Source organism: Cryptomeria japonica, chromosome 4, assembly GCF_030272615.1.
Source record: "Cryptomeria japonica chromosome 4, Sugi_1.0, whole genome shotgun sequence".
NCBI classification, from domain to species: Eukaryota; Viridiplantae; Streptophyta; class Pinopsida; order Cupressales; family Cupressaceae; genus Cryptomeria; species Cryptomeria japonica.
This window is the reverse complement of record NC_081408.1, coordinates 493,302,449-493,330,305: the sequence shown is the minus strand read 5'-3', so window position 1 is coordinate 493,330,305 and position 27,857 is coordinate 493,302,449. Positions and strand designations below refer to the sequence as shown.

Below are 27,857 nucleotides of genomic sequence, written 5' to 3'. Positions count from 1 at the left end.
TATTTAAAAAAATATACTTTCAAATGTTCGATAAAGTTGCCGAGTTATTGCTGAGTTTTTCCCCGAGGTTTTGCGAGTCCCAAGTTTTTTAAATATTTTTTGCTTGCTGAGTCATTGTCGAGTCTGAGTTTTTCAACTATGGTTTTAATAACCTTACAAAATAGTTTGAATCTAAATTTTTGGTTATATATTTATTTTTAAATTTTTTATTTAAGGCACATAGAAAGAATTCTAAAATAAATAAATAGAAAGAATTCTAAAATGTAGGTTAGATATAAATAGTTGATTAAATTTTAATAGTAATCATTATATCTTTTCCTGCAACAATTATCAAATGTTAAATTCTCCTTTATATCTTTTTCTTGTAATAATCATCAATGTTAAATTATCATTTATCTCTTTCCCTCCACAATGATCAAATATTAGATTATTTAAAAAAAAAAATTATCACAGTTTAAATTGGTTTTGATACCATGTTTGAGCATGTAAAATATTTTAACTGTGATAATGAAATAATTAAATTAAATGATTTTAAGAATGTAAACTATAGAAATATTAGAAAAACAATGAATTTACACAGAACACATGAATTTACATGGGGAAAACCATTACTGGTAAAAAACCCCACAAATATAGCATTTATATTATAAGAACACAACCTCGGCAGACTAATCTTAAAACTTCCACAAGCCTCTCCAATAATTTACATAAAGTCAATAATATTTCACACCACCCAAAATGGAGAGGAATCCTCCCTTAAATATAGGGAGAAAGGTTGGTAAAATACCCGAAAGGGTAGTTACCATACCTTTTCAATAACAATCTTGTTTACAATTAATAAATAAATAACTTTTAATAGTTCTTTAATTTATTAATTATTCACAAGAAATGTTGAATGTTTTTCAAGCATTATGATAAAACATTATATATTATAAGAGTTTGACCCCTAATAATATTATGTTCTAACAGTATGAGATTACATCCATCAATAAATGAGCAAATGATAGTGGTGAACATACTCCTATAATAGAGTGATCCATTCTTTGATGAATTAGTCATCATTTAATGCTTGTTTGGGTTATCTACCTTCAAATTCACTTGATTATTATATATTATATATTTATAATGTATTATATAAATAATAAATATATAATAATTAATAATCATATATATTTAAATGTATGATATATAATAATTAATAAATTAATAATAATTAATAATCATATATATTTAAATGTATTATATATAATAATTAATAATCATATATATTTAAATGTATTATATATAATAATTAATAAATTAATAATCATATGCTATTTGCTAATTATAACTTGGGTAAGAGATCTAAGGGCCACAAAATATGGCATTTAATGCTAGAGTCAAATAGCCCAAAGGCTCATTTGAATCTCAGTAAAAATACATTATCTCATTGAGAATTATCTTGCTAAAAACATAAGAGAGGTGCAATTGTCCCCAACATCTTGGAAGATCTTAGTCATTTTGTAGCGTGCCGTTCCTTGTGTGTTCCTTCCTTTTTACGTTTTGTCCAATCATGCTTAAGAGGCGGCAAAGATTGCAATCCAATATTAAGAACCTTATCCAAAGTCCATGCTATATTAATCCTTGCTACCTTCGACATTGGAGGAGTCTTTGTATCCATTGCTGAAACACCATTTTTGCTTTTTTAATCAATCCTTGTTGCTTGTTTAGGAGGGTGATGGGTTGAGTTCTCAAATTAATTTTAATTAATTTAAATTATGTTTTAACTTTTAACAATTCATTTTTTATATTTCTCAAAACACATACTTATAAGGAATTTTGAGAACATTTTCAATGTAATAGATATTTTAAATATTCATAATCATCAATCAAATAACACTCTTTTAAAATTTGTTTGAAATAGTCATTAATCAAAAGCATGCAAATACATATAATTACTACTCTCACCTCAAGAACTCAATGGTTTTGGTCTTCTTAGCTATGTCACACTCTAGGACGAAGTCTATTTTGAACACATGTAAATCATGTATAGTAGAGAAAATGCCCATTTGAAGCCTTGGTAAGTACAATATCAAATGTATCTTATACCCTAAGTTGGACACAGACTGTATGCTTTTCTACAATGTCCTTAGGCCACCAAACCACCTTTTTCCTTGATTGGATCTCTATGCCATTTCAAAGCTTATTATATAGTATATAGTTTATAGTATGGCAAAACCTAGTTGTATGGAACTCGTGGAAAAATTGTCAAGTGGAACTGGAATCTGATGCAAAATTGGCAGCTCACGATAGGATTGATGTAATCATTGTAATGTGATTGACACTCTTTGATTATTTGGAATTTCTTGCTTCAATGCTTGCCTAGATTGTGTGATTTGGATTTGTATTATGCAACAATTGGCAGCCTCTTCAAAAGTAGGTGTGGGTTTTTTAATATACTTTTATTAGTATCTGTAATGTCCCCAATTGGACAACCTTAGGAATAAGATAATTTTTCAAGCATGTGCAAGCTGAAAGAATTACCAAATGTCAAATGTAGATGTCAAACCCTAGCTGACCAGCACTAATACAATATTCCAAAACCGTTGTAATCAAATATGCAACTTCAAATGCAACATGGACAACGGTTCTGAATAGTTTGTGTCCAAATACCTAAGTATAAATACTGATATGACTGATATAAAACTCTAGGCTGCCGAATTTACTCAAAAATAATTATGACAGCAATGGGAAATCATTGAAATTGTTTTTTATTCAACTGTAGTAGCTGGGCACAAGGTATAATGCTGATGAAATGATTCTGGAAACAATTTGAAGACTCACAACAATGATAATTTCCTCGTAGCTGATAATATGATTGAAGATATTGATGGTGTAGCTATTAAACTCTGGAATGGTGGTTGGGATGGTATGGTTATAGCAGGATTTTGGAGGCTGTTTGGTGGCTGGAAACAACTGAAACAACAATTAATATAGCAATATCTGACCTCCGCAATGATAGCTCTCCAGAAAATAAAAAGCTGAAAATGCAGATCACAGGCTTAAATGTTTTGCAAGTTCTCCAAAAACGGTATAGAAATCTCTTTAACTAGCTATATCGTGTGATGCTCCATATCAGCAATTATGGCAGCGATCTATAGTGGTCATCAGCAATCAAAATGTCAATTAAATGCTGCATAAACTCCTTGTATGACTAGTGCTTTTTGAAATAACAATAAATGATAGGCACCCAGCAATAAATAAAATGTAGGATCTCTGGAACTAGCAATAGATGATGCTACTAATTTCCCATCATTGTGGTGCACTAGATCTAGCATGAAATGGTTATTAGTAAACAATAAACTTTGAAAACTCTGGAAATCAGCACATGAAACCTTCCACAATCACGAATACTGATTTGCTTGCAAATCTAATTCCTCCAAATCTGAAATGCACCAAAATTAGCACACACACAATCCTTGGGTGGAATTACCAATGATGCAGATGAGGGCTTTTGCCCTCAAATCTGAGAATAGAAATTCAAGAGGGTTTTTGTCCTCCAAGATCTCTGAACAACCAAGGTTTTTTTGTCCATGGTTGTGAAATTGAACAAAATGCTCAATTTCTTGAAAGTTGAATTTTGCAAAGTGAAGACAAGATATGGTGCTCAAATGAATCCAAGTGCCTCCTTTATGTAACACTCCAAAATAGGCCCATGTGTTCAATGTTTTGAAGTATTGAAAAATACATTTTTTAAATAAAAATGTTTCATAGAGATGCGTCTCCGACCACCTTGGGGGGTCTTGGAGACATACGTGTCTCTGATACCAAAGACCTTGCTTGAGATATTTCCAATTGAAGGAGACTTTCAATCGTGGTCTCCCAAAGATTCTTGACATCTCCCACACAACCGTCTTTGTCTCCCCCACAAATAAAACAATAACAACCTAAAAATTAAAGTTAAACCTGTTGGGAAGCTTGAAAATAAACACATTGTGAAGGGAAAACATGAGTCGACGTAGGGTGGGAGCTAATGCAAACCAACAAGACCACAAGTATTTGCCATTTGGCTATTTGCCGTTCGATGCAAAACTAAAAAAGTATTCATATTTTGTATATTCTTGCTGTTGCTTTTTAACTCCTTTATACAGACTTTGTGGTATACACAATGGAGGTGAATTCTACTAGATCCTTGAGAGTTTGGAATTGCCCTATGATAATTCATTTTCTTTCTTCATTCTTATGCGTATGTCTATATTCATATTTTTAATACGAGAATATTATTACATGCTTTGGCTGTCCTCATGCTTTAGTTTGTGATAACGGTCCTGCATTTGCATCATTAAAATTTTCTAACTGGGCTTTCGATTATGGGATAACATTAAAATTTTCGTCTAACTACTATCCCCAAGGGAACGATCTAGCTGAGTCCACCAACAAGGACCTGCTGCAAGTAATAAAAAAACTGCTTGACAAAAACCCGAAAGATTGGCACACCCAACTCAGGTTCGCCCTTTGGGCAGACCGCATGAGATGTAAGTCGGCCATTGGAACATCACCATACCATTTGGTATATGGACTTGATCCTATTTTTCCCATACAACTGAGAATTCCAACCTTGCAGTTCATGCAAAAGTATTTGGGGATCGATAACACTGTAGAGGCCAGGTTGTCTCAACTGCTATATTTGGAAGAAAACAGAGACAATGCCATCGGTAGCTTTGCCAAGCATCAAGAGGTGGTCAAGCGTTGGTTTGACAGGAGAGCAAAGGTGAAAGCCTTTCATATTTCTGACCTCGTTCTCTGCTGGAATAAAGCGCATGAGCGGAAAGGAGAGCACGAGAAATTTGACAATTTGTGGCTCGGTCCTTTCCAAATTTCTGAAATTCTGGGAGAGAATTCGTTCCAATTGAAGACCCTAACCAGTGAGGACGTTCCTTTGCCTGTAAACGGTCAATTCCTCAAGCATTACTTCCAGCCTTAGGTTTCTTTGAAGCCTTTCCTATGTAAATATTAGAGTAGTCTTTTCGTTTTCCCATTTTTATTTTGTTTGTTTTCTGTTTTGGTTTGAGTTTGCTTTTGAAAGGTTCGGCCTTCTGTCATTTTTGAAAGGGAGTTTGTGTTCATTGTACGACATTGGTGTACAAAGTTAGAGTTTGGCGACCTATTGCTTCTGTGATCTTAGCTTTGGTAGGACACTTAATCGCCGGAGCGCCCCATAGAGAGGTCGGATCGATTTAGATAACCTTTCACTTCAAAATCTTGTTTCTTGTCAAAACTCATTCTTGGCATCGTGATTATTACACAATACACTTAACAATCGCATATAATTAGTTGTTCGTCAAAGGGACACTATGTCAATGATAAAACCCGAAGCTTTGCTTCAGTGACCACTGTTACGCTCAATCCTGCGTAGGCTTCATTGCCTGCAAAGCCAAAAAAAAGAAAAGAGAAAGAAGATCAAGAGTAAAGAGAGCTGAAACGTAATTAAGTATCAAGAAGAAATTTGGCAAAGGGATTGCAGACATCTCTGCCGGTATCAAAAATAAAAAAGTCTATCGGAAACAGAGCAATCTTTGTGAGCTTACAGGCAATAACTCCGCCGAGGCTATGAACGCTTGCTGGCAGTGGGGCTCTATCTAGGTTGCTTTCGGAGTATGAGCTTGTAAGATGACTTGACATAGTGAAATATTGATGCTTCAACTCTTTCTACGCTGGAATGAATCTCATTTGCACACACTGGCTAATCCGATAACGCATGATTCGATTTGACTCGCAACATCATTTAGTCTTGAAAGACTTTTCTCTATCCTTTCGTCCAACCTGTGGTGGCTAACTAGAGATTCTGGGTTCAATCCGGACTAACCTCCCTGAAATGACTGGAAGCATTTCTCCAACAGAGTCGCCATTTGTTGTGCTTTGCACACACTCCCTGTCGTTGACAGGGTCCCCCTTTCTCGTTTTCATCTTGCCCCTGTTGGGGCCCCCGGTGTGGGAAATTTTGATGAGTTCGCAGAGGAGATGCAACAGTTAGGAATGTGAGGAGATGATCCTGCAGGAGAGTAAGCCCGCCCACTTCCTTAGTCCTAAGGAATTCGCATCGAAAGTTGAGTGTGATCCCGTTTGTGAAGGGGGAAGATGAATGAGGAACTGTATGAAGTGATCGCAATTGTTGTCGAATTGACGACCCTCATTAGCAAGTTGAGGGCTTGAGGCAAGAATGCCTAAGGCAAGTCAAGATATGCCTTTTGACAAAATTGCAAGGTAAAGGGTGAGTCAAAAGTGAGCCAAATAGGCCGAAAATGTCTAAAGGTTTCATAATTTAATGTTCAAAATTCTCGCAAAGAGGCTAATTTCGGCTAAGAACCCCGAATTGCGAAAAAGACCATAAGTTTGAATTTCGGCTAAGTAGGCCGAGTGGCAAAAGAGACTAATTTCAGCCTAGGTGACCCAAAAGCGCACAAGTTTGGAAATCGGCTAAGTAGGCGGAATTGGGAAAAAGCGCATAAGTTCGAATATCGGCTAGTTAAGCCGAAAATGTCAAAAGGTTTAAATCTCGCAAAATGGCCTTTTAGGCTGAAAATCCTCAAAATCGTCAAAAGGATGCTCTTGGGCTGAAAATGTCATAAAGTTCACAAAGTGGCCTTTTAGGCCGAAATTCATTAAAATTTGAAAAATCGGCTTAACAGGCCAAAATGTGAAAAGATAACTAAAACTCGCAAAAGAGTCTTCTAACCTGAAAACCCCTTACAAATTCGCAAAGTCTCCTCTTTAGTCGAAAATGCCTAAACTTGAAAAAACGCCCAAGTAGGCCGAAATACTGAAAGACATTAAGTTATTAAATCGTGCAAAATATCATTGTAGGCCGAAAATGTGAAAAGAAAACTAAAACTCACAAAACGCCCAAGTAGGTCGAAATATTGAAAGTCGTTAAATCGTGCAAAAAGCTATTTCCGGCCGAAAAAGTGAAAAGGGAGACAATCTCGCAAAAGGAGGTTGCAAGTCGAAAGTCGTTATTAAATCGCGCAATAAGCTATTGTGGGCCGAAAATTAACAAAGGATAGGGGTCGTGCAAAGGCTTATTTTGGCTGAAAGTCTTCATTCTCGCCGAAGGACGTCAACAATGCCATTTTTTGCCGAAAGGTTGAAAGGGCTTTATAAACTTATAAATTCGGCTCTTTAGCCGAAATGGAGAATAAGCCAACAAGTCTCGCAAAACCTTCATTGTAGCCGAATCAAACGTGAAGTTTCAAATCGCAGGGGTTTCGACTTGCAAGTTTGTCTAAAGTCGAAAGCTAGGGGTTTTCAAATTCGTACCAAGGCCTCTATTTGAGTATAGGGTGGCACAACAATACGCTAATCGCCAGGTAAGTTTCTCCTTGCGATCATTGAATTTATGCAAAGTGGCCATGTTTAAACCTAGGATCGAAAGGCAAAGAAAATTCAAAATTACTTTTGAAAACTTGACACCCTAGAAGTAATCATCATTTATTCGGCCCTCCAATCAAATTTGAAACTTAGGCAAAATTTAAGAATCCTGGTCCAAAATTGTGAAACGCATAGCATCGTCTTTCTGGTAATTCACATGCAAAATCGTTTTGAACAATCAGCTTTCAATTATCAGAACATTCAAACGCTGAGTCGCAAGCCAGAACGTTCGTAACTTTCCGCCATTCTCAATCAGAAGTAACATTTTGAAATCCGCTCCAAGAGCAGTAGTTAGACAAACCAACCTGACTTTAAGCTTCAAATTGCATTTAGCTTCTAGACGATCAGATTTAAATTGTTTTAATGTCATGTTTTAGCCATATTTTCAAATCTCAATTACCTCGTTGATCGTCAATCTTAACGCTAACCTCGTCTTCTGTTTTTGCTAACCCGTTTTTGTTACTTTAATCTCGTCTCGTAATTCGTGTCCGGTTGCGTAGGATAGATGCCTAAATCGGCCGCTGAGTCCTCAGAGGCACCTGGCGCAACTGGAACATCTTGGATTTCCAAAGCTGACATTCCCCGCAAGGTCAAAAAAATGAAGTACCAGTACCAAGGAGGAGTTAGGGAGTCGAAGGTCTAGAGTGTGTGGGAAAACATAGGAGACACGAACCTAGGCCATATTGATATCTAGGATTTCAGGAATAGAGTATACGCTCCGAATGCCTATGGCAAGCCTAGACGGATGATGGAGAGTGGGATTGCTCAGGCAGCTGGTTTCCCTTCGGCCGTGCTGAATTATGAATTAGTGGTTGAGGTTGCTAAACATTATTAGCCGGAAACCAAATTAGTGGTGCTAAAGGGGATGGTACTAGCTGACTTCATGCCTGAAGCCCTTGGGGAAGCATTTGATATCCCATTTCCAGATGATCCCATTGCCACAACTATCGATGAGGCTCAGGTTGTTTATGACATGAATCCTGCTAAGTGCAAGACATTGATAAACGAAGAATGGTTCAAGGAGAGAAGACCCCCAAGCACTAGAATCGGTAAAAATCCCTTCAGAAGCGATTTTCACAAAGAATATGGTGATATGGTTACCTTACTTAGTCGGGTCATGGGACCTACTCAATCCAATCTCTTTGAGGAATGGATGTTCTACTTCATTGAGCAGGTCTTCACTGGGAAGTCTAAGTTCGATTGGGCTCAGATCATCAGCGACAATATTCATACACAACTGGTTTTAGCTTGAAGTAAAAAAGTACTTCGCCATGACTTCCTACTTGGTCTATATGTTTGCCCGACACCAGTCGCTGACGAGATTAATTGAGAAAGGTAAGATTGGGAACGGGCCGAATTAGGTGAAGGTATACGACTTCTACCCTTAGCTGCATTACTATGACATTGCCCAAAGATAAAAGAATAACATTGCATACACAATTGGTGAGTATGAGCATGTTAATGATGCTTTTAGAATGCGCCTGGTTAGATTAATGCAAGGAGGATTGCATATAAGGCTGTCAAAACAGGCTATCACCCTGATCCAGAAATACGGTGCATGGTTCATCCAATTCCCCAGGTTCACCTACATCAGAATAGCAAGCTTTGAGGGAACACCGTTCCGGCTTCCCCGCTATCCATCAAACAGAGTAGCCCTCATGGAGGTAGCAAGACGGGCACACCTGGCAGAAAGCTTACTCAGGGACAAAAAGCAATCAGGGTTCACCTTCCCCATGATTTTGGGTACTCTTGATGTGCACTTCAAAAATTCGGTGCAAGCTGAAGAGTCATTTTCTGAATTGGCATCCTATTGCTTACATGAACATTTCCCTAGGAAATGCTTTGGTCATGATAATTTGGCAAAGAGGGCCTACGACAAGCACTACAGGGCCAAGGCATCGATAGAGGACTATTGGAGCAATTGTTCTGATGACTTTGAAGTCTGTCGGTGGGAATATTCTAGGTTGAGTGTTCAGCAAATGTGGCTTTATGAGTACCGCCAGGTCCCAGATCAGGTGACGGACTATGGAAATTGCTTGCAAGTCCGAGAATTCGAAGCAGCCAAGGACCTCCCGCTAGCCATTGATTGGACTCATGACTCAATCACAGATTTTGAGGCAGTCATGGAAGCTCCAATAAGGTACACCAATAACTGGTTATCCCAACAAATTGAGAGACTGGTCCATGAAGGGACCCAATTCACATACAATTTAATGGGTAGTCTCGATTCCTAGTCTTCAGAGGATGAAGGGACCTCAAGTGCGCCAAAGGAAGAGGTTGAGAAACCTGAAAAAGAAGAGAAAGAAAGCAAGGGCCAATAGAGGGACTCAAACATCAAAAAGAACAAGGAGAGAAAAGATACCAATCAGAAAGCTAGAGGTTACTTCATCATCCAAGGACCCCATTTCAGAGGATGATGTGGTTGAGCTCGATTACATACCCACTCCACCTTCACAAAGTGATCCTGCTACATTCGAGGCAAATAATCCTCAAACACAAAATGAGCAAGAAGTAGGAATGAGGATCATTGGCTTGGATGAGCTTGGAAACTAGGTCGAGGAGGGAGAGATTGCACCTGATCAAGGGACTAGTAAACAAGAGCTCACGGAGAGTAGGCATGAGTTGCAACTGAATAGTGGCAACAAAGATGACACCACTGTTGAGGGAGAATAGAAAGGGTATGAGACTCAAGAACCCATTAGAACTGAAGAGCAGCCATTACAAGAGGATACCCAGCAGTTGTTCAGTGAGGTAGGAGAGAACTCAGCCATGAGTAAGGGATTGGATATTGCACCCATTCTTCCTATGCCCAATCAATTACAAATAGGTAGCGAGTCAGCTGAGGCCTCCAAAGAGCAGAGTGAGAATCTGGCAATTACATTTGGACAAACCATCCCTCAGGATTGGCTAATTGCTCGTGCGTAGTGGAAAGCAGTTGTCAAACCACCAATTAACCTGGAGGATATCTTCTCTTGAATATGAGAAATAAAATCCAAGGGTAGGAATAAGCGAAGACTTACTCCAGGATTACCCAAGACGAGCAAAGGAACCGCACGATTCATATTGCTACCCCACCTGCAGACAAACCAGCAGATCAGATTGCAATGGCTGACTACAATGTCACGACCATCCTAATAGGGTGAGCCACCAAAGAGCAGGAGAGGGAAGAATTCAAATATTTCATGCAGATATGCTCAGACAACTCGACGAAATGACCGCTGAGAGAGATATGTACTGGGCTCGTGCTGAGCAAGCTGAAGGGTACATAGATCCCCTGTTGAAACCGCTATAGTATGCTGTTGAATCCCTTGTTCCTCCCTTGGTGCTAGCACAAAAGACTACAATTGAATTTGAAGGAGTGCGTGATACTGCCAACGCCGTCAAAGAATGGATTCGGGACACTAAAGAAAAGGGAGAGCAGATCATCGAGGATGTGTGGGAAATGGCCCACTACTGAGAGACCATTTGCATCAAGATGTTTGAAGTAAAGAGGGAATGTTTCAAAGTCCAGGAGGTGGTTGGTGATGTTCTCCCCCTCATGAGGGCTCTTTTTTGGACCCACACGCAGATTCCCATGTTGCCTACTATCCTGGATCCCTACGACATCAGCACTTTCAAGGAGTGGTACTGGACTGCCAACATGAAAAATGATACGAAAGATACCATAAATAAAGAGGAGTGCGAGGAAATTTTGTCAAACATGAAGGATCTTGGTGGAAGGATCCTGAGATCAATGGTCCCTGGTTGGAAGAGTAGTATGATGGATAATGAGGTACAACCAAGGTTGGAGGATGGACTAAGAGTTGATAAGGTTGCGTACTCCATAGAGGACCTGGAATTTGCCTGTGGGCTGCATGCGAACATATTGGGTTTTGAGACTCATCAGTCGGTTTGGAGTGATGGATTGAAACATGTAGATCGCCACCTAGAGGGTATGTACTATGCAATATAAAATACGCCATTCTTCTATGCCCCCAAACATGGTACTGTTCCAACTGTGCATGAGATTTCAGGATTACGTTCGGGTAGAGCGTACATCAGATCAAGACATCTAGAGGGAGTACTTGCACGACAAAGCTGAATTTTTGGAGAAAGGGTCTACAATGGGGAAGGAAAAAGTGCTTTCTTGAAAATATATGTTTCTTTCAAATCTTAAGTGCACTTTTTCAAACATAAAGTTTCTTTCCCAACTACCAAAGTCATTGTAAATTTTGAGCTCCGTGCAAGTGCACTTTTTGGAGTACCTTTATGTTTGGTAGTTGGTAGTTATTAGTTACTTTATGGTTGGTGTTGATATTTTGCTTCCCATTTATGGGTATGGGCAGCCTTGTTTTAAGGGATGAATCTGGCCCACTTGTTTAAGTTTAATCTTGTCCATTCATCCATTTTGAAAACTCTATATAAAGGAGTTGGTTTCTCCTTTATTGTAGGTAGAAAGTTAAAGATTGTTGCAAAAGCTCTGGCAAAATTTATATAGATTTAAATGGATGTTGAAGTTGTGTCATTTTTACTGTGAGTGCATGGTCCCCTTCTCCACCTCTTTTTTAAATTTCTGCAAATGTATTTAATTTTTAGACAGTTTGTTTAGATATATATTTGATGGAAATCTTGGTTCATACCATTAGGAAATAATTGATTGTTATTCCCTCTGTATGGTTAGTCTGAGCCCAATTTTATGCTGAGTTCGGTTGTTAAATTTGAATGAATGGGTGTAAAAGTCCAGCATTTATATTCAGCAACTTGAAAATTTAAAGTTCCTAGATGATTGCACTGGTTTTTACCTAGTTGTGCTCATTTGCTGGCAAAGTAATTTCTGGTTATTTTAAGGTTTCCGTCTATGTGTCCCAATATGCTGTCTTAGTTAAGCTAGCTAGCTGTTCTTATTACTGTATATCCTTATTCCCTTTTTTCCTTTTTTTAAACCCGCAAGTCAAGCTAAAGCAGCATCATGTTAAAGGTAAATCAGATGAAATCAAACTGTAAGATCTTAGGGAACTTGTATGAAACCAATTCCGTCTAACCATAAGTCCCCTTTGTGTTTCCAGCAAAACACATCGACCGTTGAGCAATCCTGCAGTCAAGACCTGACAACCGAAACCTTGAGGTCATCCCCCATTGATCAATTTAAAACAACATTAGGGATTTCCTTATCTCAAGAGAGGATAGGATACTTAACATTCTGTTCTGCATTGGTTGGATGGAGTCATAGTTCCGCGATTTTAGCCACGTCAACAGATACCAAAGTCTGAAGTGCCCTTGACATAGCACAGGATCCGCATTGTTGCAGCCCAATGTTTTGATTATGGAGTTGTTATGAAGCGGGATATGTAACTCACTGTATATTTCAGATCAGGTCTAGTGGAGGTGAGATATATTAAACTGCCCACTGGTTGCCTGAAATTGGATTCATTCTCAATTGGAGAACTGGATTTGGCCGACAACTTCGGGCCTTTCTACATAGATGTAGATGCAGGTTTGCAGTCTTGCATTTAGAACTTGTCTAGGAGAGACCTGACATATTTGGACTAAGAGATGAAGATGCCATGAGACTGTTGCCAAACCTCAACACCTAGGCAGTAGTGCAGAAGCCCAAGGTCGGTCATGTCAAAAGACTTGCATAAATTCTGCTTGATTCCCTGAATCAAAGATGCCGAACTGCCAATGATGATCAGATCATCAACATAAATAACCAGAATGATGATATCAATGCCACTAGTCTTGACATACAGATTTGAGTCAGAAGGACTTCTCTGGAAACCCTGATCTGTGAGGTACTTATCAATTTTCATGTACCGTGCTCGAGGAGCCTGTTTTAGGCCATAGAGTGCTTTCAGCAGTTTGATTACCTAGTGTTCTTTTCCGACAACCTTGAATCTAGGAGGTTGTGTCATGTAGACCTCTTCCTGTAACTCACCGTTCAGGAAGGCACTCTTGACGTCCATTTGATGGACCTTCCAACCACACTGAGTTGCCATGGCTAGGACTAATCTGATGGTGTTCATCTTTGCTGTCGGAGCAAAGGTCTCCTCATAATTAATTCCTTCATGCTGAGAGAAGCCTTTGGCAATGATACGAGCCTTGTACTTATCCAAAGTAACATCAACATTGTAACCTTGTAAACCCATTTGCATCCAATGGGTTTCTTCCCTGGAGGAAGATTTGACAGAACCCAAGTGTTATTTTTCAGCAAGCTTTGGTGCTTAGTTGCCATAGCTTGTTCCAACTTAGGTATCCCTTTCGCCTCTGTGTATGTCTGAGGTTCATACACGCTGTGAATGTTGCCCATGAGAGCAAAATTGACATAATCAGGCTGCTTGCTCTTCTTCCAAGCAGTTCTACCCTCGATGAGCTCATCATCATGAAGATCAACAATTGTCTTAGCCGACCATTTAGGCCGAAGAGTAGAAGTGCCAACATCAGATGCATGAGGTGCAACAGGATCAGGTTCATCAAACAGAAGATGAGAGGAATCCTGAGGAAAGTTAGGTGGAGCAGTTGCGTGTCTAGGTGATCTTCCAGGAGAAGGAACTGGTGTAGGTGCAAGAGCTGGAATAGCTGGAGCCCTCCCATCAGTGGACCTAATGGAAGATGGACACCCAAGCTTGAAGGCTTCAAAGGCTGATACTCTGAATCTACAACTGGAGGAGAGAGCTGAATGGCCCTCGTTCCTCATCAAAAACCATATGATGACTGAAGATGATATGATCTGTCTCAATGTTGATCATTCGGTAGGCCTTGCATGTATCATTGTAGCCAATTAGCATGAGTTTCTGGCTCTTGGCATCCAACTTGGTGTGCTTAGCATTAGGGATCCAAACAAAAGCAGTGGAGCCAAAAACTTTCAAATGATTGATTCTAGGCTTACGGTCTGATCGGGCCTCTTTCGGAGTCTTCTTCTTCACAGCTACAATAGTAGATCGATTTAGAAGATAGATTGCAATGTTAACTGCTTCAGCCCAAAATATCTTTGGAACACTTGTGTTCAAGCAAAGACCAGGCCATTTCGGTAATCGTGCGGTTTCTTTGCTCAATGACACTGTTTTGTTGAGGGGTGTAAGGTGTAGTGAGTTGGTGCTTGATACCATGTTCACAAAAAAGTGAGAAGGCAAAAGAACAAAATTCTCCCCCATTATTAGATTGAAGAGTAACAATAGCTTGACCAGACTCTTTTTCAACTAATACTTTGAACTTTTGAAACACAGCAAACACCTTTGATTTCTGATGAAGAAAATACATCCACATTTTTCTACTAACATCATCAACAAAAAGTATAAAATACTTGGACCCAGTAACAGAAGGAGTAACCATAGGTCCATAGATATTAGCATGAACTAGTTGTAGTACTTTAGAAGCTCTCCAGGAGTCGCCATCTGAAAACGGAGTCCGATGCTGCTTGCCAGCCTTACATGCTCCGCAAACTCTGAGGTTCTGGGTCTGAATTTCTGGCAATCCGATGACAAGATCTTCTGGAACAAGCTGAGTAAGATAGTGCACATTTAAGTGCCCATAATGCTGATGCCATAGTGTACTAATAGCGGAGCGCTTGGCTACCATGGCATGCTCCTGAGAATCACCAAAATCTACTAGTCCAAATAGACCATCATCCTCAAGACCCACGACAACAATAGACCGAGTTTCCCGATCAATGATATTGCGACTGATGTGAATAGAAGGTTACATCGAGCCGAGGAGAATGTTTCAGAACTTGACTTACTGAGAGAAGGTTGAGTTCCATTCCTGGAACATAGTGCACATTGAGGAAAATCAATTTCCTCCCCCCAGACTGAAATTGCACGTTGCCCTTTCCGACAACGTTGTACTCTTCCCCTCTTCCAAAAATGACTGAATCTGAGTAAGGCTGAAAATCAGTGAACCAATCCTGGCGATGAGTGAAGTGGTGTGAGGCACTTGAATCTATATACCAGGTAGAGGATTTGACATGGTCTACAAGTCTTTTAGTCATGAAGGCGTAAAAGGCAGACTCACTCTGCTCAGTGTGCTCCACTACATTTGCTTTCGGCTGCAAACCACTTTGCTTAACTTGTGCAGCCAAGTGTTTACGACACTCAAGTTTCATATGACCAAACTTATGGCAGTAATTGCGCTTAACTTTTTTCTTCTTCGAGCCTTCTGCTCATGGAGTAGAGGGTTTCTGCTGAGAAGACTGTGATTTGCCTTTATCCTTTTGAAAGGATTTGGTTGCAAATGCTTGTTTTGTAGAGGATGAGCTAGTACTGCTGCTTCCATTGATCCTGCTGTAGAAGTTTAGTGTAGAGATCAACAAACTTCAATTCAACATTGGTTGAGGTGATGTTGAGGGTTTCAACAAAATGCTTGTAGGATTTTGGCAAATTTTTCAAGGTTATGACAATCATGTCCTCCTTCATCATAGTCCAACCAATGGCTTCTAACTGGTCACGGATGTCCTTGATCCGACAATAGAGGAGAGCATGTTTTTCAGGAAGAAGGCTTTGCTCTTATCAGATGTCTCATTCAGCATCTTGAGATGCTTCCATATCTTGGCAGTTGTTTTGTCGGAAGGTATCTGAGGAAGCTGATCGTCGGTCACTGAGAGCTTGATGAGCATGACAACTTCACGATTTTGCTCATCAAACTTTGTCTGATCAAGATTGGTTATAGAAGGATGTTTGGTCTTTCCAAGGACTATTTGATCAATAAGGTGATACTCAAAAATTGTGACCATCCGCTGTTTCCAGGTATTGTAGTTTTTGCCGTTGAATTTCTGACTTCCCTCAAGCAAAATATTCGTCAAAGATGTCATTGCTAAAAACGAAGGTCAAAGATGGTTGACCAAATAGTGGCACGAAATATCGAGGCAGGAGATGCGTGAAATTGCATATACGTGACGCATGCAGAAAACATACGCAAAAAATTGCATTGATTTCGAGGCAGAACGAAGAAATTTTTTGACACAAAACCCAATGTATGGATTTTTGAATACCCAGAAAATTTTGATAGATACCCAAAAAAGGTTTTGAAAAACACAACAGTTTTTTGAGAAAGGTTTTCCGAAAAACCCTAGCCGATAAAAAATTACTGAGGGTTTGGGAAAAAAATTGGCATAAACAGAAGGAATCGATGCGAGTTGTAGTCGCGGATAAGGGGTGCCAAAAATCGCGATATTTTATCAGACGAAGTCCGCCACCAAGAAAACCCTTTTCACGCAATGAAAGACCCAAAAATCGCACTACCATAAAATCATGATTGCTGAAATATTGTTGTGGAAACACAAAAACCTTCCCGTCGGATAAGAAGGAAATCGCGTGGCCGGAAAATTGTGGGCAGCAAAAAAAAACACGTCGAAAAAGACAGGTTGCGGGTCACAGAGATAGTGTTTGGGTAGCTATGCATTTTTAATAAAACGGTGAAATCTCACACAAAAATAAAAAATCGCGGATTACAAATTCAGGAAACGCATCTTCATAGGTCGAAAATAAGATTGAAAAGCCTAGACGGATTTTGGAAAAATGGATTGGAATAATTTCGAAAATTTTCACTAATATGAAATTAGGATTACAAAATTTTTCGAAAAAATTCACCTTTGGGCTCTGATACCATAATACGAGAGTGTTTGGTAAAAATTGAATTGATTAATGAATGATCAAATGATCATTAAATAGATTTCAAGAAAGATCAATGTTTCTAAAAAGAAACAACTAATAACAGACGTAAGAATAGAAACTCCTAATATTTACAATATATTACAATATTGACCATTAAATTAATTGAATAAAGATATTATTCTATTAACTTGTAATTTCCCCTTTTCCACTCTAGTTTGTTTTGGGGACTATTGGCCAATTCCGAGATCCATTGGTCAGTCAAAGGCAAAATTAGGGTTTCCTTTTTTCTAGGAGGATGTTTTGGCATTTTTGGTGGCTTGCATGTTGGATTTTTATAGTTTTGATTTTGGATTCCTTCTGGGTTTTTTGAAAGCTTCACAATGATGGTACATACATAGCAATCAACGGAGTTTGGTAAACTTACTATTTTTAGTAAATGGGGCGAGAACAACTTAATTTTTTTGGGTTTTCAGAGAGCTTCGTGATGGTGTGACATGCAAATGAATTTGAAGACTTGTCCGGACAATATTTTTAGTAAGTTGCGACGGTTGCTCAGAATGTGGTTAAAATACATTTGGACACACTATTTTTAGCAGTATGTTATTTTTAGTAAGTGCTATTTTTGGCAGGTTTTAGTGGTCCAGTTCAAAGGCTATTTTTGGCAATGCAATTTTCAGTACTTTTGGCCGTCAATACACTTTTGTAGTTATTCAGCATATGGAAAAAGTATTTTTAATTTTTTTTAATGCCCCCCTGGCCTAGGCATATGACTTATGTATTTTTGATTATGGCTTAAGAGGACGATATGAGGAGATAAAGTATTATTTCATGTCATAAGGTTTGGGCAATTTATTGTTTAGGAAAAATATTTTATGAAGTGAAATATTAATAAGACAAGATGGACGCTTTATGGAGAAATAAGTTAATTTATAATGTATTTCACTTAACTACCTTGGACGCAACATTATTATTTTATTGTCATTTTTAATAAAGTATTTTTGCCATCTCTTGAAAGTTGATTTGGGAAGAAAAGGAAAATGAAATGCAAATTTCAAATTAATGTAAAATGATCTTGCATTTGGGTTTGGCGTCCATTTGGGGGGAATGTGAATTTGAATTTGGAGGCACCAAGGTTATAAATAAGAGTGTTGGGCTCTTGTTTTTGGAGTCTAAAATTTGATAACGAAGTGCTACTGAATTGATTTTAGAGTCTTAGCTTCGAGGTTGCGTGCCCTCCTAGCTCATCTTCAGTTTCGAGTTTGAAAGATAACTCCTAGCTGACAGAGTGATCTCATTCAGAGATTACCAGTGGATATCAGGAAGTTTGGTGTGATAAATTGGTGAAGAAACCCTACAACTGATCTGCCTTTTTGCTCATTCTGGTTGGAGCTTTCATTTGAATTTTGTGGGTATAGATTGAAAAGTTTCGTATGCTCTTGGTGCCCATTTGCTCAGACTTTGGTGGATTTTGGTAGAGTGGTTGATTTCATATTTCAAATCGAACTTGTTGCTGTTTGCCCTAGTTCGATTTTCTGTTTTGGAGAGTGTGCCCTCGTTGAGACTCTTTTGGTGGCATGTTTCCTTGGCCGCCTAGCTCTTGTGCTTCATCTACAATTTACTGGAGCTCATTCGGAGGCCTTTTGAGGGAGATATGGACTTCATAGTGCTGCTGGTCTGATTTTGGTGATGCTGGTGTGTTATTTCAGATTTGGTAAAGTGTTCATTTTGGCTTGTGTTTTCCAGTATTCTTGTTGTAGCTTCTTGGAGTACCTTCTTGTATCCATTAGAGGTTGGAGCTTTAATGTATTGACAATAGCTTGTAGAGTTTGCTTATTGAAGATTGTATTCAGTGGTACTAGAACAGTCCATTTTCATACTTGCATTAGACTTCTTGTATTGCCCATTGCATAAGTGGAAGAGGTTGGCTTCGCCACTTATCTCTATTTCATTTTGTACTCCAGTCCTCCCTCTGAATAAGTGGTTGAGTGATATTTTGTTATTCCCAGTCCTCCCGCTGAATAAGTGGTTGAGTGGATAGTTATTGTTGTTTTCAGGCCTCCCGCTTAATAAGTGGTTGAGTGATCCTCTTGTTTACTTAAGTCATTTTGGATTTGTAATTGGCTGGTTATATTGCCAATTAGTTGTTAAATTCCAATTTTCTCTATCCCGCTGTAAAGTGGAAGTGGCCGGTCCAACCACCAATTTGTATTGCTCTCTACATTTTATCATGCTAACGCTAATGGGTGAAATTATTGTGTTAAAAATAGGAAAAAAAATTGTGGGGGACATTTCATAATTCTCATATATATAATCTATATTCACATTCTCATATATATCATCACACCAAATAGCAAAAGAATTTGCAGTGTTGAAGATTCAACTTGTTGGTTTGGGTCATTGCCTTCAATTTCCTTATACACTTTGTCAAATTTGATTGAGTCCTATGAAGTTTCCTTTGCATTTGATTGATGTTTTGGGTCTAGATGAACTTTTTGCTCCTTTTATCTTATAGATCTTGATTGTTGTTGGGTCTTTGATACTTCCTTTTTGTCTTGAATGTTTTTCATTGCCTATTTAGTATTTGGGCATACCCTTGCCAAAGGATTTTCAGTGTTGAAATTCAATGTTATGATATTTTCTATAAATTATTAAATTATATTAAAACATTTGGCATTTCCAAGTATCCCTGTTTCTTATTTTAAAAAATGGACATAATAGTACTGATACTAGTCTCCCATACTAATACCAGTATTGGTCCCTTGGCAAACCTTGATAAAATTATTCAAGTATTTAAATTTTTTTTTAATTATATTTTAATTTAGAGTACCTAAAAATGCTTTTTATTTTAATATTAGTGTTCAAAACCTTTTTTTATTTTAATAATAAGATTAAGTTGCCCCTTAAAATAGGAATTTGTAGGCCCAACTTAAAATAACATTATTAATTACTTCCCTTGCTTAATTCTTTAGCCTACAAAAAAGTGGAATAGGCTTGAGGTCTTCTCAATGTTTCTATTTATGGAAAGGGGACATAACAATACCCTAGACATTGAGGGTGTAACAACCAATACCTTAATTGAATGTTTTGGTTATAATGCACCTCATTTAAGATTCCCTACTGTTGTGCATATTTATTTTTGTTTCTAATTTTCTCCACATTATGTTAAATAGGAGAAGATGCTTTTTACACATTCTTTTGCATAGAGTCTTAAGAAAACCAGTGCTTGGTTGTTGCATTGGCCTCTATAATTATTGGTCACCTGCAGACATTGATTTCTTTTATAATTCATTTGTAGGGCCTCATTTTACTTGGAAATATCTCCTCAATATGTTCTACTAGAAAATGATGCTCGTTACATCTTTGTAAAAAAATGCTTTGTACTTTTATTTCCAATTCAGTAATACATTTGGTAATATTTCTGTAGTTATCCATTTATTCAGCATGGCTTTTGGATGTTTGTTTGAACTCAATCAGATATCTGTAGGTTTTATACACAAAATGATGGTCATTTAGATGTATTTTTACATTTGCTTGTCATTATCTAATCAGATATTTGTAAAAGACATTGATGTTCTAGTACAACTTGTAGGAAAGCCATGAAGAAGCCACAGAGGAGTTACCTCAGAAAGCAAAGCTCTTTTTTAGTTCTGCAGTAGAGTATTGGGATGCTGATTTCTATGTCAGGGTTGAGGATAATATTTATCTAAACCTAGGTAACTCTTAATGTTTTTTCTTCTAAATGCATGGAACTATGTGAATAGAAAATGACAGATTGAGAGAAATTCCAATATTATGGACCTTTGCATTTTATGTCTTTTCCTGTGTAGCGTCTTTTTTTTTTTATAAATCCTATGTTGTTTATGTGTTTGATATGCAGATGAGTTTGTGAAAATTCTTGCTGGTCTCCGAGACAAACGACGGGTATATATGGGATGTATGAAGTCTGGGGACGTGATCAGTGAAGAGTAAGGTTCTAGCTTTTGGTAATTACAATCGAGCTGAGTCGTGATGGCTTTACCTATCATTCCTTGGTCTTCCTTAGCAAAGGTTTAGTGCATATTTTAGTATGTAAATACACTAATCATTTACATGACTAGTAAATGAAATTTACATTACCTATCTAAGATTTTGTAATATCCCCAAACAGGGATAGAGAAAAACAACAATATCTCCAAAAATAGGGCACAAAAAAATTCTAAAATTTTATTTGCAAATAAGAAAACCTTCAGCAAACTCAGATTTAGATTCAAATTATTGATCTGATTTTTCTGCTAATTTAAATAAATTTCCGAGCATAGAAAAGTTACAAAAAATCACTCTAAATCTGCCCAGAAATTTCAGAAATGATTCACATTGATTTTCTTTTATTTTTCTGAGATGAAGATATAAGTCTGTAGATTTAGACACAAATAATTCAGAAATGTCTTCAAACCCTAGCTGTTTTTGCCAAAAATCACAGGAAACCAGCAGTAGGTCTGTCCTCCTTGTCCTTTCTGTTGCTATCTTCAATGGTACTCAAAATATGAAGACACATTGCTGTAGATTATCCAAACCTGAACCTATAACTCTGAATGTCACCTCCAAATTGGCCTCCAAATCTGATAGAGAATCACAGCTCTAAAAATGATGTGCACAAGTCAAATCAAAGCCCTTCCACTGAAAGAGCACATATGTCTCTCCAAAACCAAGGATACTCAAGGGTTTCAGAGTTTAAGCCAAATATTGCAGCAGCAATAGATAAAAGACTGATAACATAATGAGCTCTCTAAAAGAACCCTAGAATGTTATATAATAATTCCCAAAAGGATGATTTAACTTCAGCCCTTGATCCGCTACCAACTCAATCCAGTGCTCCAAATAGAATCCCTAAAATGAGCCAATAAACTCCTTGAAATCCGACACCCCCTTGATCTTTCTGGCACATGCTTAATTAAATCACTAAAGGACATGCCACTTAAGTCATTAAACTTAAAAGTGGGACAACTTGAGTCTTTAGGCTAGGAATCACTTAAGTTGCATAAAAAGATGTGCCCACAACTTAAGAATAGATCAAAATACAAGCCAAAGATTCCACATTTGCCCAATAATGCTCTAAGTCCTCTTCTTCTTGGGTAAATCAAGGAAAGGATAGCCAATGCATAGTTAAGTTTCATGGCTCGAGTTGAAAACATTAAAGATTTAGTCTTATTTTCTAATTCATCTCTTGCAAGAGATTAGGATGTTTTTGAAAAATAGATTTTTGCTAAATAGTATAAAGATAGGCACAAGATAGAAGAATAATATGTAGTGATAAAATACCATGCAGCTGTGGTGAACAGTTTGTAGAGGTTTCCTTCTAAGTTTTGTGAAGGAATTAAAAACTGATATAAAGGTGTAATTATCTGTGTATTTATTTTTTACACTTTATTTGAAGTTTCAACTGCTATGCAATCGCTGCAATGTTAAAAGAATAATTCTGATTATTGAACAGTAGGACTTCAGTCACCTTGTTTGAAACGTTTCAATATATCCTCATCTATGTTTATTGTTGTTCCTTGTTATGCAGGGGTCAACAATGGTATGAACCTGAGTGGTGGAAATTTGGGGATCAGAAATCGTAAGTTACTCTAGGCTGATCTTCATGGCCAGTTTAGTATTTTAGAATTTTACTGTATTTGTTTATAAAATTATACTAGATGGGGTTTGACAAGTCCATGTTGACCTCTTTTAGATTGCCTTTCTTCAAGTTGGGGAAATGGTTGCATGTATGAATTGTTGTCGGAAAAGCATTTTAACTTGAGTCCTCAGGGTCTTACAGATTATTTTTATATAATATAATATAATAGAATATAATTTAATTTAATTTAATTCAATGACCATGGTGCATTCGCATATTTTAAATATGATAGCCAACCTATATAAACAGATGAATGATGGCCTCCATAGGGTGAAAATTAATTTAAACGATTAAATATTTCCCCCACTGCCTATATTCTGCTGGAACTTCTATTTCTTGGGCTACAAATAGTCTCGGGCTGCAAATAGTTGCCGTTTAGTTGCCGTGACGGATCACTGCAATTACTTTTTATGGATGACATAACAAATATACAGACTGATGTGCGAACTGGACCAGTACCACGGACCCCGTGCGAACTGGACTGGTATCCGGCTGCCCAGCCAGCGAACCCGGTAACTTAGAGATTTTTCTATCTTGTGTTTGTAGCTTTGTTCATTAATTTTACTCTTGCCACAAGAAAACACATCTGCTTCCTCTGGCATGTTTGGTTTGCTCACTAGGCAAATTGCCATGGAGGATGATTCTTGAAATATACAACATGCAAAGGTGTCATCCATGCATATGAAGTTGAGCTTAGCTTTGAATGTGGATAGAGAAAAATTCTTTATTCTATATAACCAGAGTAGCAAAAATCTTTTTGAGAATGAACTGGGAAACCAAAAGATTTTTTTTTTTCACTTAATCTGGGAAAAACTGGTTTAGGGGTAAGTCAGAAAAAATTGCTGCAAAAAAAAAGAAATTAACTAGAAACCCTAATTTTTGGACAAAAAATTGAGATTTTATTGGGAAAAAATTAGCAATGTGCCAAAAAATTGAGACTTTTTTTTGATATAATTGCCAGAAAATGTCAGAAACTTTTCAGAAATTGGGTTGACTGATTAAATTTGTTACATATATCAAACTACCCATGTTACAGAAACATGTAAGTAAATATGCTCTTTTCTAACATTTCCAGCCTATAATATATAAATGAATCTAATTGTTAAATGGTATAAGATGGCCTTCATCAATCCTATGGATTCTCTATCAATCTTATTGGAAAGTGGTATGAAACTGGTCAACCATCATATTAATCATTAAGCACTATACATCGTATAATTCCTGCTGGAAATTATGGCTCAAGCATCTTGTTGCTTTTGTAATTTAGATTCTTGCTTCTATTCTTTCAAACTAAGTTACCGGTTCGGGTTCGGGCACCGGTTCGGTTTCGAAGAATGCGGTATGCTGGTACGGCAAAATTTTGAAAAGGGGTTTGGGTTCGTTAGTACAAAAACATGTAAATTTTATATATATATATATATATATATATATATATATATATATATATATTGATATCTGTGAAGCCTATAAGCATGAATTAAAATTTGCATGTCACATAGCATCACATAAACAACAAAACAAACATAAACTTGTAATCATAGCATCATGATCATACCATAATAGCATCATATACATCAAGTTTAATATTAAAATAACAAAATATTCAAGTATCATTGTTTCAACTTTCAACAATATAAACTTAAAGTTTAATCATCAAATGGATAATCTAATTCATCCTCCTCCTCATTGACATTGACATTAGATGAGCCAATGCCACTTGCACTTGCACTATAAGTTGGCTCAATTTCCGAGTCATCAAGTGTCAATGCAAGAAGCTGAGAAGCAGGAGCATCCAAATTAGTATGCTCTGGCTCTATATCCCACATCTTCGTTTCCCCTTGTGTGTAGTCACGTTGTTTGTGTGAAAGAAGACGTAGGTTGGAATGCACATATACTAAATTCTCCGCTCTTTTTGATAGCAGCCTATTGCGCTTTACTGAGTGGATGAAAGTGTATGTGCTCCAATTTCTTTTTGAAGCAGATTAACTAGCAACCTATGAAGACAAAGTAAACAATTAAAGTTATACATTAATAAAAATAAAATTACTAGCAACCTATGAAGACAAAGTAAACTATAAATAAACTAAAACTTGTAAATTTAAAATTTTAATTAATTAAACTTACTTGTGATAAAAATTTTATAGCGAGGGGTTGTAGGTGTTGGAAGCATGTGCCATGGAAGTACCACCAGCTATGAGCATCCTTCTTGGATCTATGACGAAGTGCATAAACACTTAGACCATTCCCATTTGCGAATTCTATGAACTCATTTGTAACAACATCTCGCAAATCATCATCGAGATATAGTCTAAGAAATGCTGCCTTGTACCCATCAGATACTTCTAGATCTCTCCATGGTGGAATCCTTCCTGGTTTATCAAGAAACTGATTACTATAGTACTTAGGTGTCAAGGCATATGCTAGAAGGTGCAAAGGAGTGGTCATCTTATTCCATCTTTCTACAATAATTACTTCCAGTTCTTTGAAGAATTTCTCCTGGGGATCATTCTCTTTTTCATTTATAGTGACCTTTATTTTTTCAAGCATTGAGTCAATGCCATCATAAATCTCACCTATGCAAGGCCTATCCATGTCTGTATAGCGAATCATGCTCATGATGGGCTCAGTGATACTTAGGAGATATGTAACAAGTTCCCACCATTTCTCATTCAATATTCTATCCCTAATTTTTTCTGCCCTCTCAGTGCTACTCTACTTCCATACAGTCCAATTGGTGCTGATCACCATATTGCATAGTGCCACTCTAACTTTCACAAGTCGTCTTAAGACGATTGTGTTTGATGCAAAACGGGTCTCAGCAACCTATAACACAAATTAATGCCAAATGATTAAAAAATAAAGCCAAACTTCAAAGAAGAATACACAATATAGCTTACACAATGATATTATGAACATTGAAAATTAAAAAAATCAGAAAATGTAAAATTAAATTACTATTTCACTTACCTTCAATAGCTCCAAATTCGAATAGGCTCTAAAAATCCCTTGAGACATGTGGTGGTTTGTGATGAACATCTGGATGTCCTCAGCCTCTGCATACACATCTCTGATCCATTTATTTTTTGCCCAATCCTTTGTAGCATAAGATTGAGTGAATGTACCGCACAAGGTGTCCAAAAGATGTGATCATAGCATTGCTCAACCAACAAACCAGCAGCTCTACAATTTTTTGCATTGTCTGTTATGACTTGGACAACATTGCGGGGTAATTTTTGCAATAAATTGGCCATCTTTTATTTGGCCCTCACAATCCATAGCTCTCAAAAACATTGCCCCTTTAGGGGACACCGCTATGACATTGATCAAGGGACGGTTTTTAGCATCTTTCCACCCATCTGAAACAATTGTTACACCTGTCTCAACCCATGAATCCCTTATGGGTTTCAATGCATCTTCAACCCTCTTCACCTCTTTCTCCAATAATGTTCCACGTACCTTCTCATAACCAAGGCCCTTATACCCTCTTGGAGCCTCATTAACACTTTCTATCATTTGCTTCCAATATGGGGAGCAAACAACATTGAAAGACAACCCATTTGCATAAATGCACCTTACTATATCTTCGTTAGCATTGTCTCTACTCTCATTTTGGAATGCGGTTTCTAAAGGCCCCTTTGTTCTTTTACGTGTCAAGGGTGGTTCACTTTGAGGTTCATTTGTCGCAAAGAAGGGGTGGTCTTCTACTACAATACTGGGATTAGAAGGGCCTTGCATTCCCCTTGTTTTCTTTGATGTGGTTTGATTCAATCTACGTGCTTCCCTCTCTTCTGCCGCCTCATGCTCCCTAATATATTTCATCACTGTCTCATTTGGTATAGGTTTACCATTTTTTCCAGGGCATTTTTTGATGCCTCTTCCTTTTATTCCACACAAATGGCCTACCACCCGATAATATAAACTATTACGTTCAATATCACATCCATGGCATCTCCAACGGAATCCCTCACCTCCCGGAAGTTGTTTTATAATGTCCACATATTTCCATAAGGGAGAATTTGGATCATTTCTTTGTTTTGCAATTATTTGTTCATTGCCAATGGAGGAAGATGTAGATGCCATTCTAGTTCCTATGGCAAGAAAATATATAAACATATTAAAAAAACAAACTAAATAATGAAAAAAAATTCAAGTTTCATGTTTGACAATTTGTGAAACAAAAATAGTTGGAAAAAAATGTTTAAAAGCCTACCTCTTGCAGCCAATGGAAGTTGAAAATGTGTGGAAATGATGCTGCAACACTTGTTGAAGCTTCAAAAATCAGTCTTCAACTCCTCTTTGATCTTGGAAGCCAAATTTTGTTCACCCTTTCTTCAACTTGCTCTCATAAAACTTTTGTTTGCAACACAAATGAAGTGAAATGAGTGAATAAAATGTTTTAGAAGTCACTTTTAGGTTATAACTTTCACTTTTTAGAAGGCGGAATTCAAAAAAAAAAAAAATTTGCCATATTTTTTGACTTTACGGGCTGCCCAGCCCCTTGGGCTCGACCTGGGTCCGCTCGGGTTTGACTGGGTTTGACCAGGGTCGAACCACCTCTGGGTTTTTCGAACCCTGGTCGAACCCAGTTCGAACCGGACCCGAACCACGGACCCGGTCGAACCAGGACCCAAACAGGGGGGCCCAGGGTCGAACCCGGTAACCTAGCTTTCAAACCTTACAGTCTTCCATATCAACTCTTTTACCAAATAGTTTGATTACATCTTTTGTAAACTCACAAATTCTGTTGTACTTATTTATGAAGATTAATATGCTGGAAATCAATATTGTCCTAACAATGCCCCCCGGTATTTTCAAACATCTTCATTATCACAAACCCATTGATGTTATTATTAATCTGCATGAATACAACAAAAATTTGGGATACCAAGTTTTGAAAAGGATTCTAATTGATTGCTTTGAATGTGTGTTACCAAATTGGCTTGCAACTGGTTGGGTATGGGTATGAAATGATTTGCTATAGGTACCCATGGAGTTGCATAGGGTAACTTGTATCTGTCCTGGCATCACTTGGATATGTCAGCACAGGGTACCTGTGTTTTTTTTAAATAAATTGTACGTACATATCTGGGTGATTCTAGGATGGATCTCTCGTACCCTATGTGATTACATAGGGTACCTAAGCTTTTTTATGAATTTTATAGTCTTCTAATTTTGATGCAAAAGAGTTGCAAACATATTTCAGATGATAT

General features: G+C 37.5%; 1 protein-coding gene across 1 annotated transcript in view; it reads left to right on the top strand.

Annotated features, from left to right (window-relative positions):
• Window positions 1-27,857, top strand: part of LOC131060382 (hydroxyproline O-galactosyltransferase HPGT2) — a 137,316-nt gene that overhangs the window by 96,866 nt on the left and 12,593 nt on the right. Inside the window, exons 7-9 of the mRNA XM_057993580.2 lie at window positions 20,581-20,704; window positions 20,869-20,956; window positions 22,537-22,587. Coding sequence (XP_057849563.1) covers window positions 20,581-20,704; window positions 20,869-20,956; window positions 22,537-22,587 — 263 coding nt within the window. The remainder of the gene's footprint in view (window positions 1-20,580; window positions 20,705-20,868; window positions 20,957-22,536; window positions 22,588-27,857) is intronic.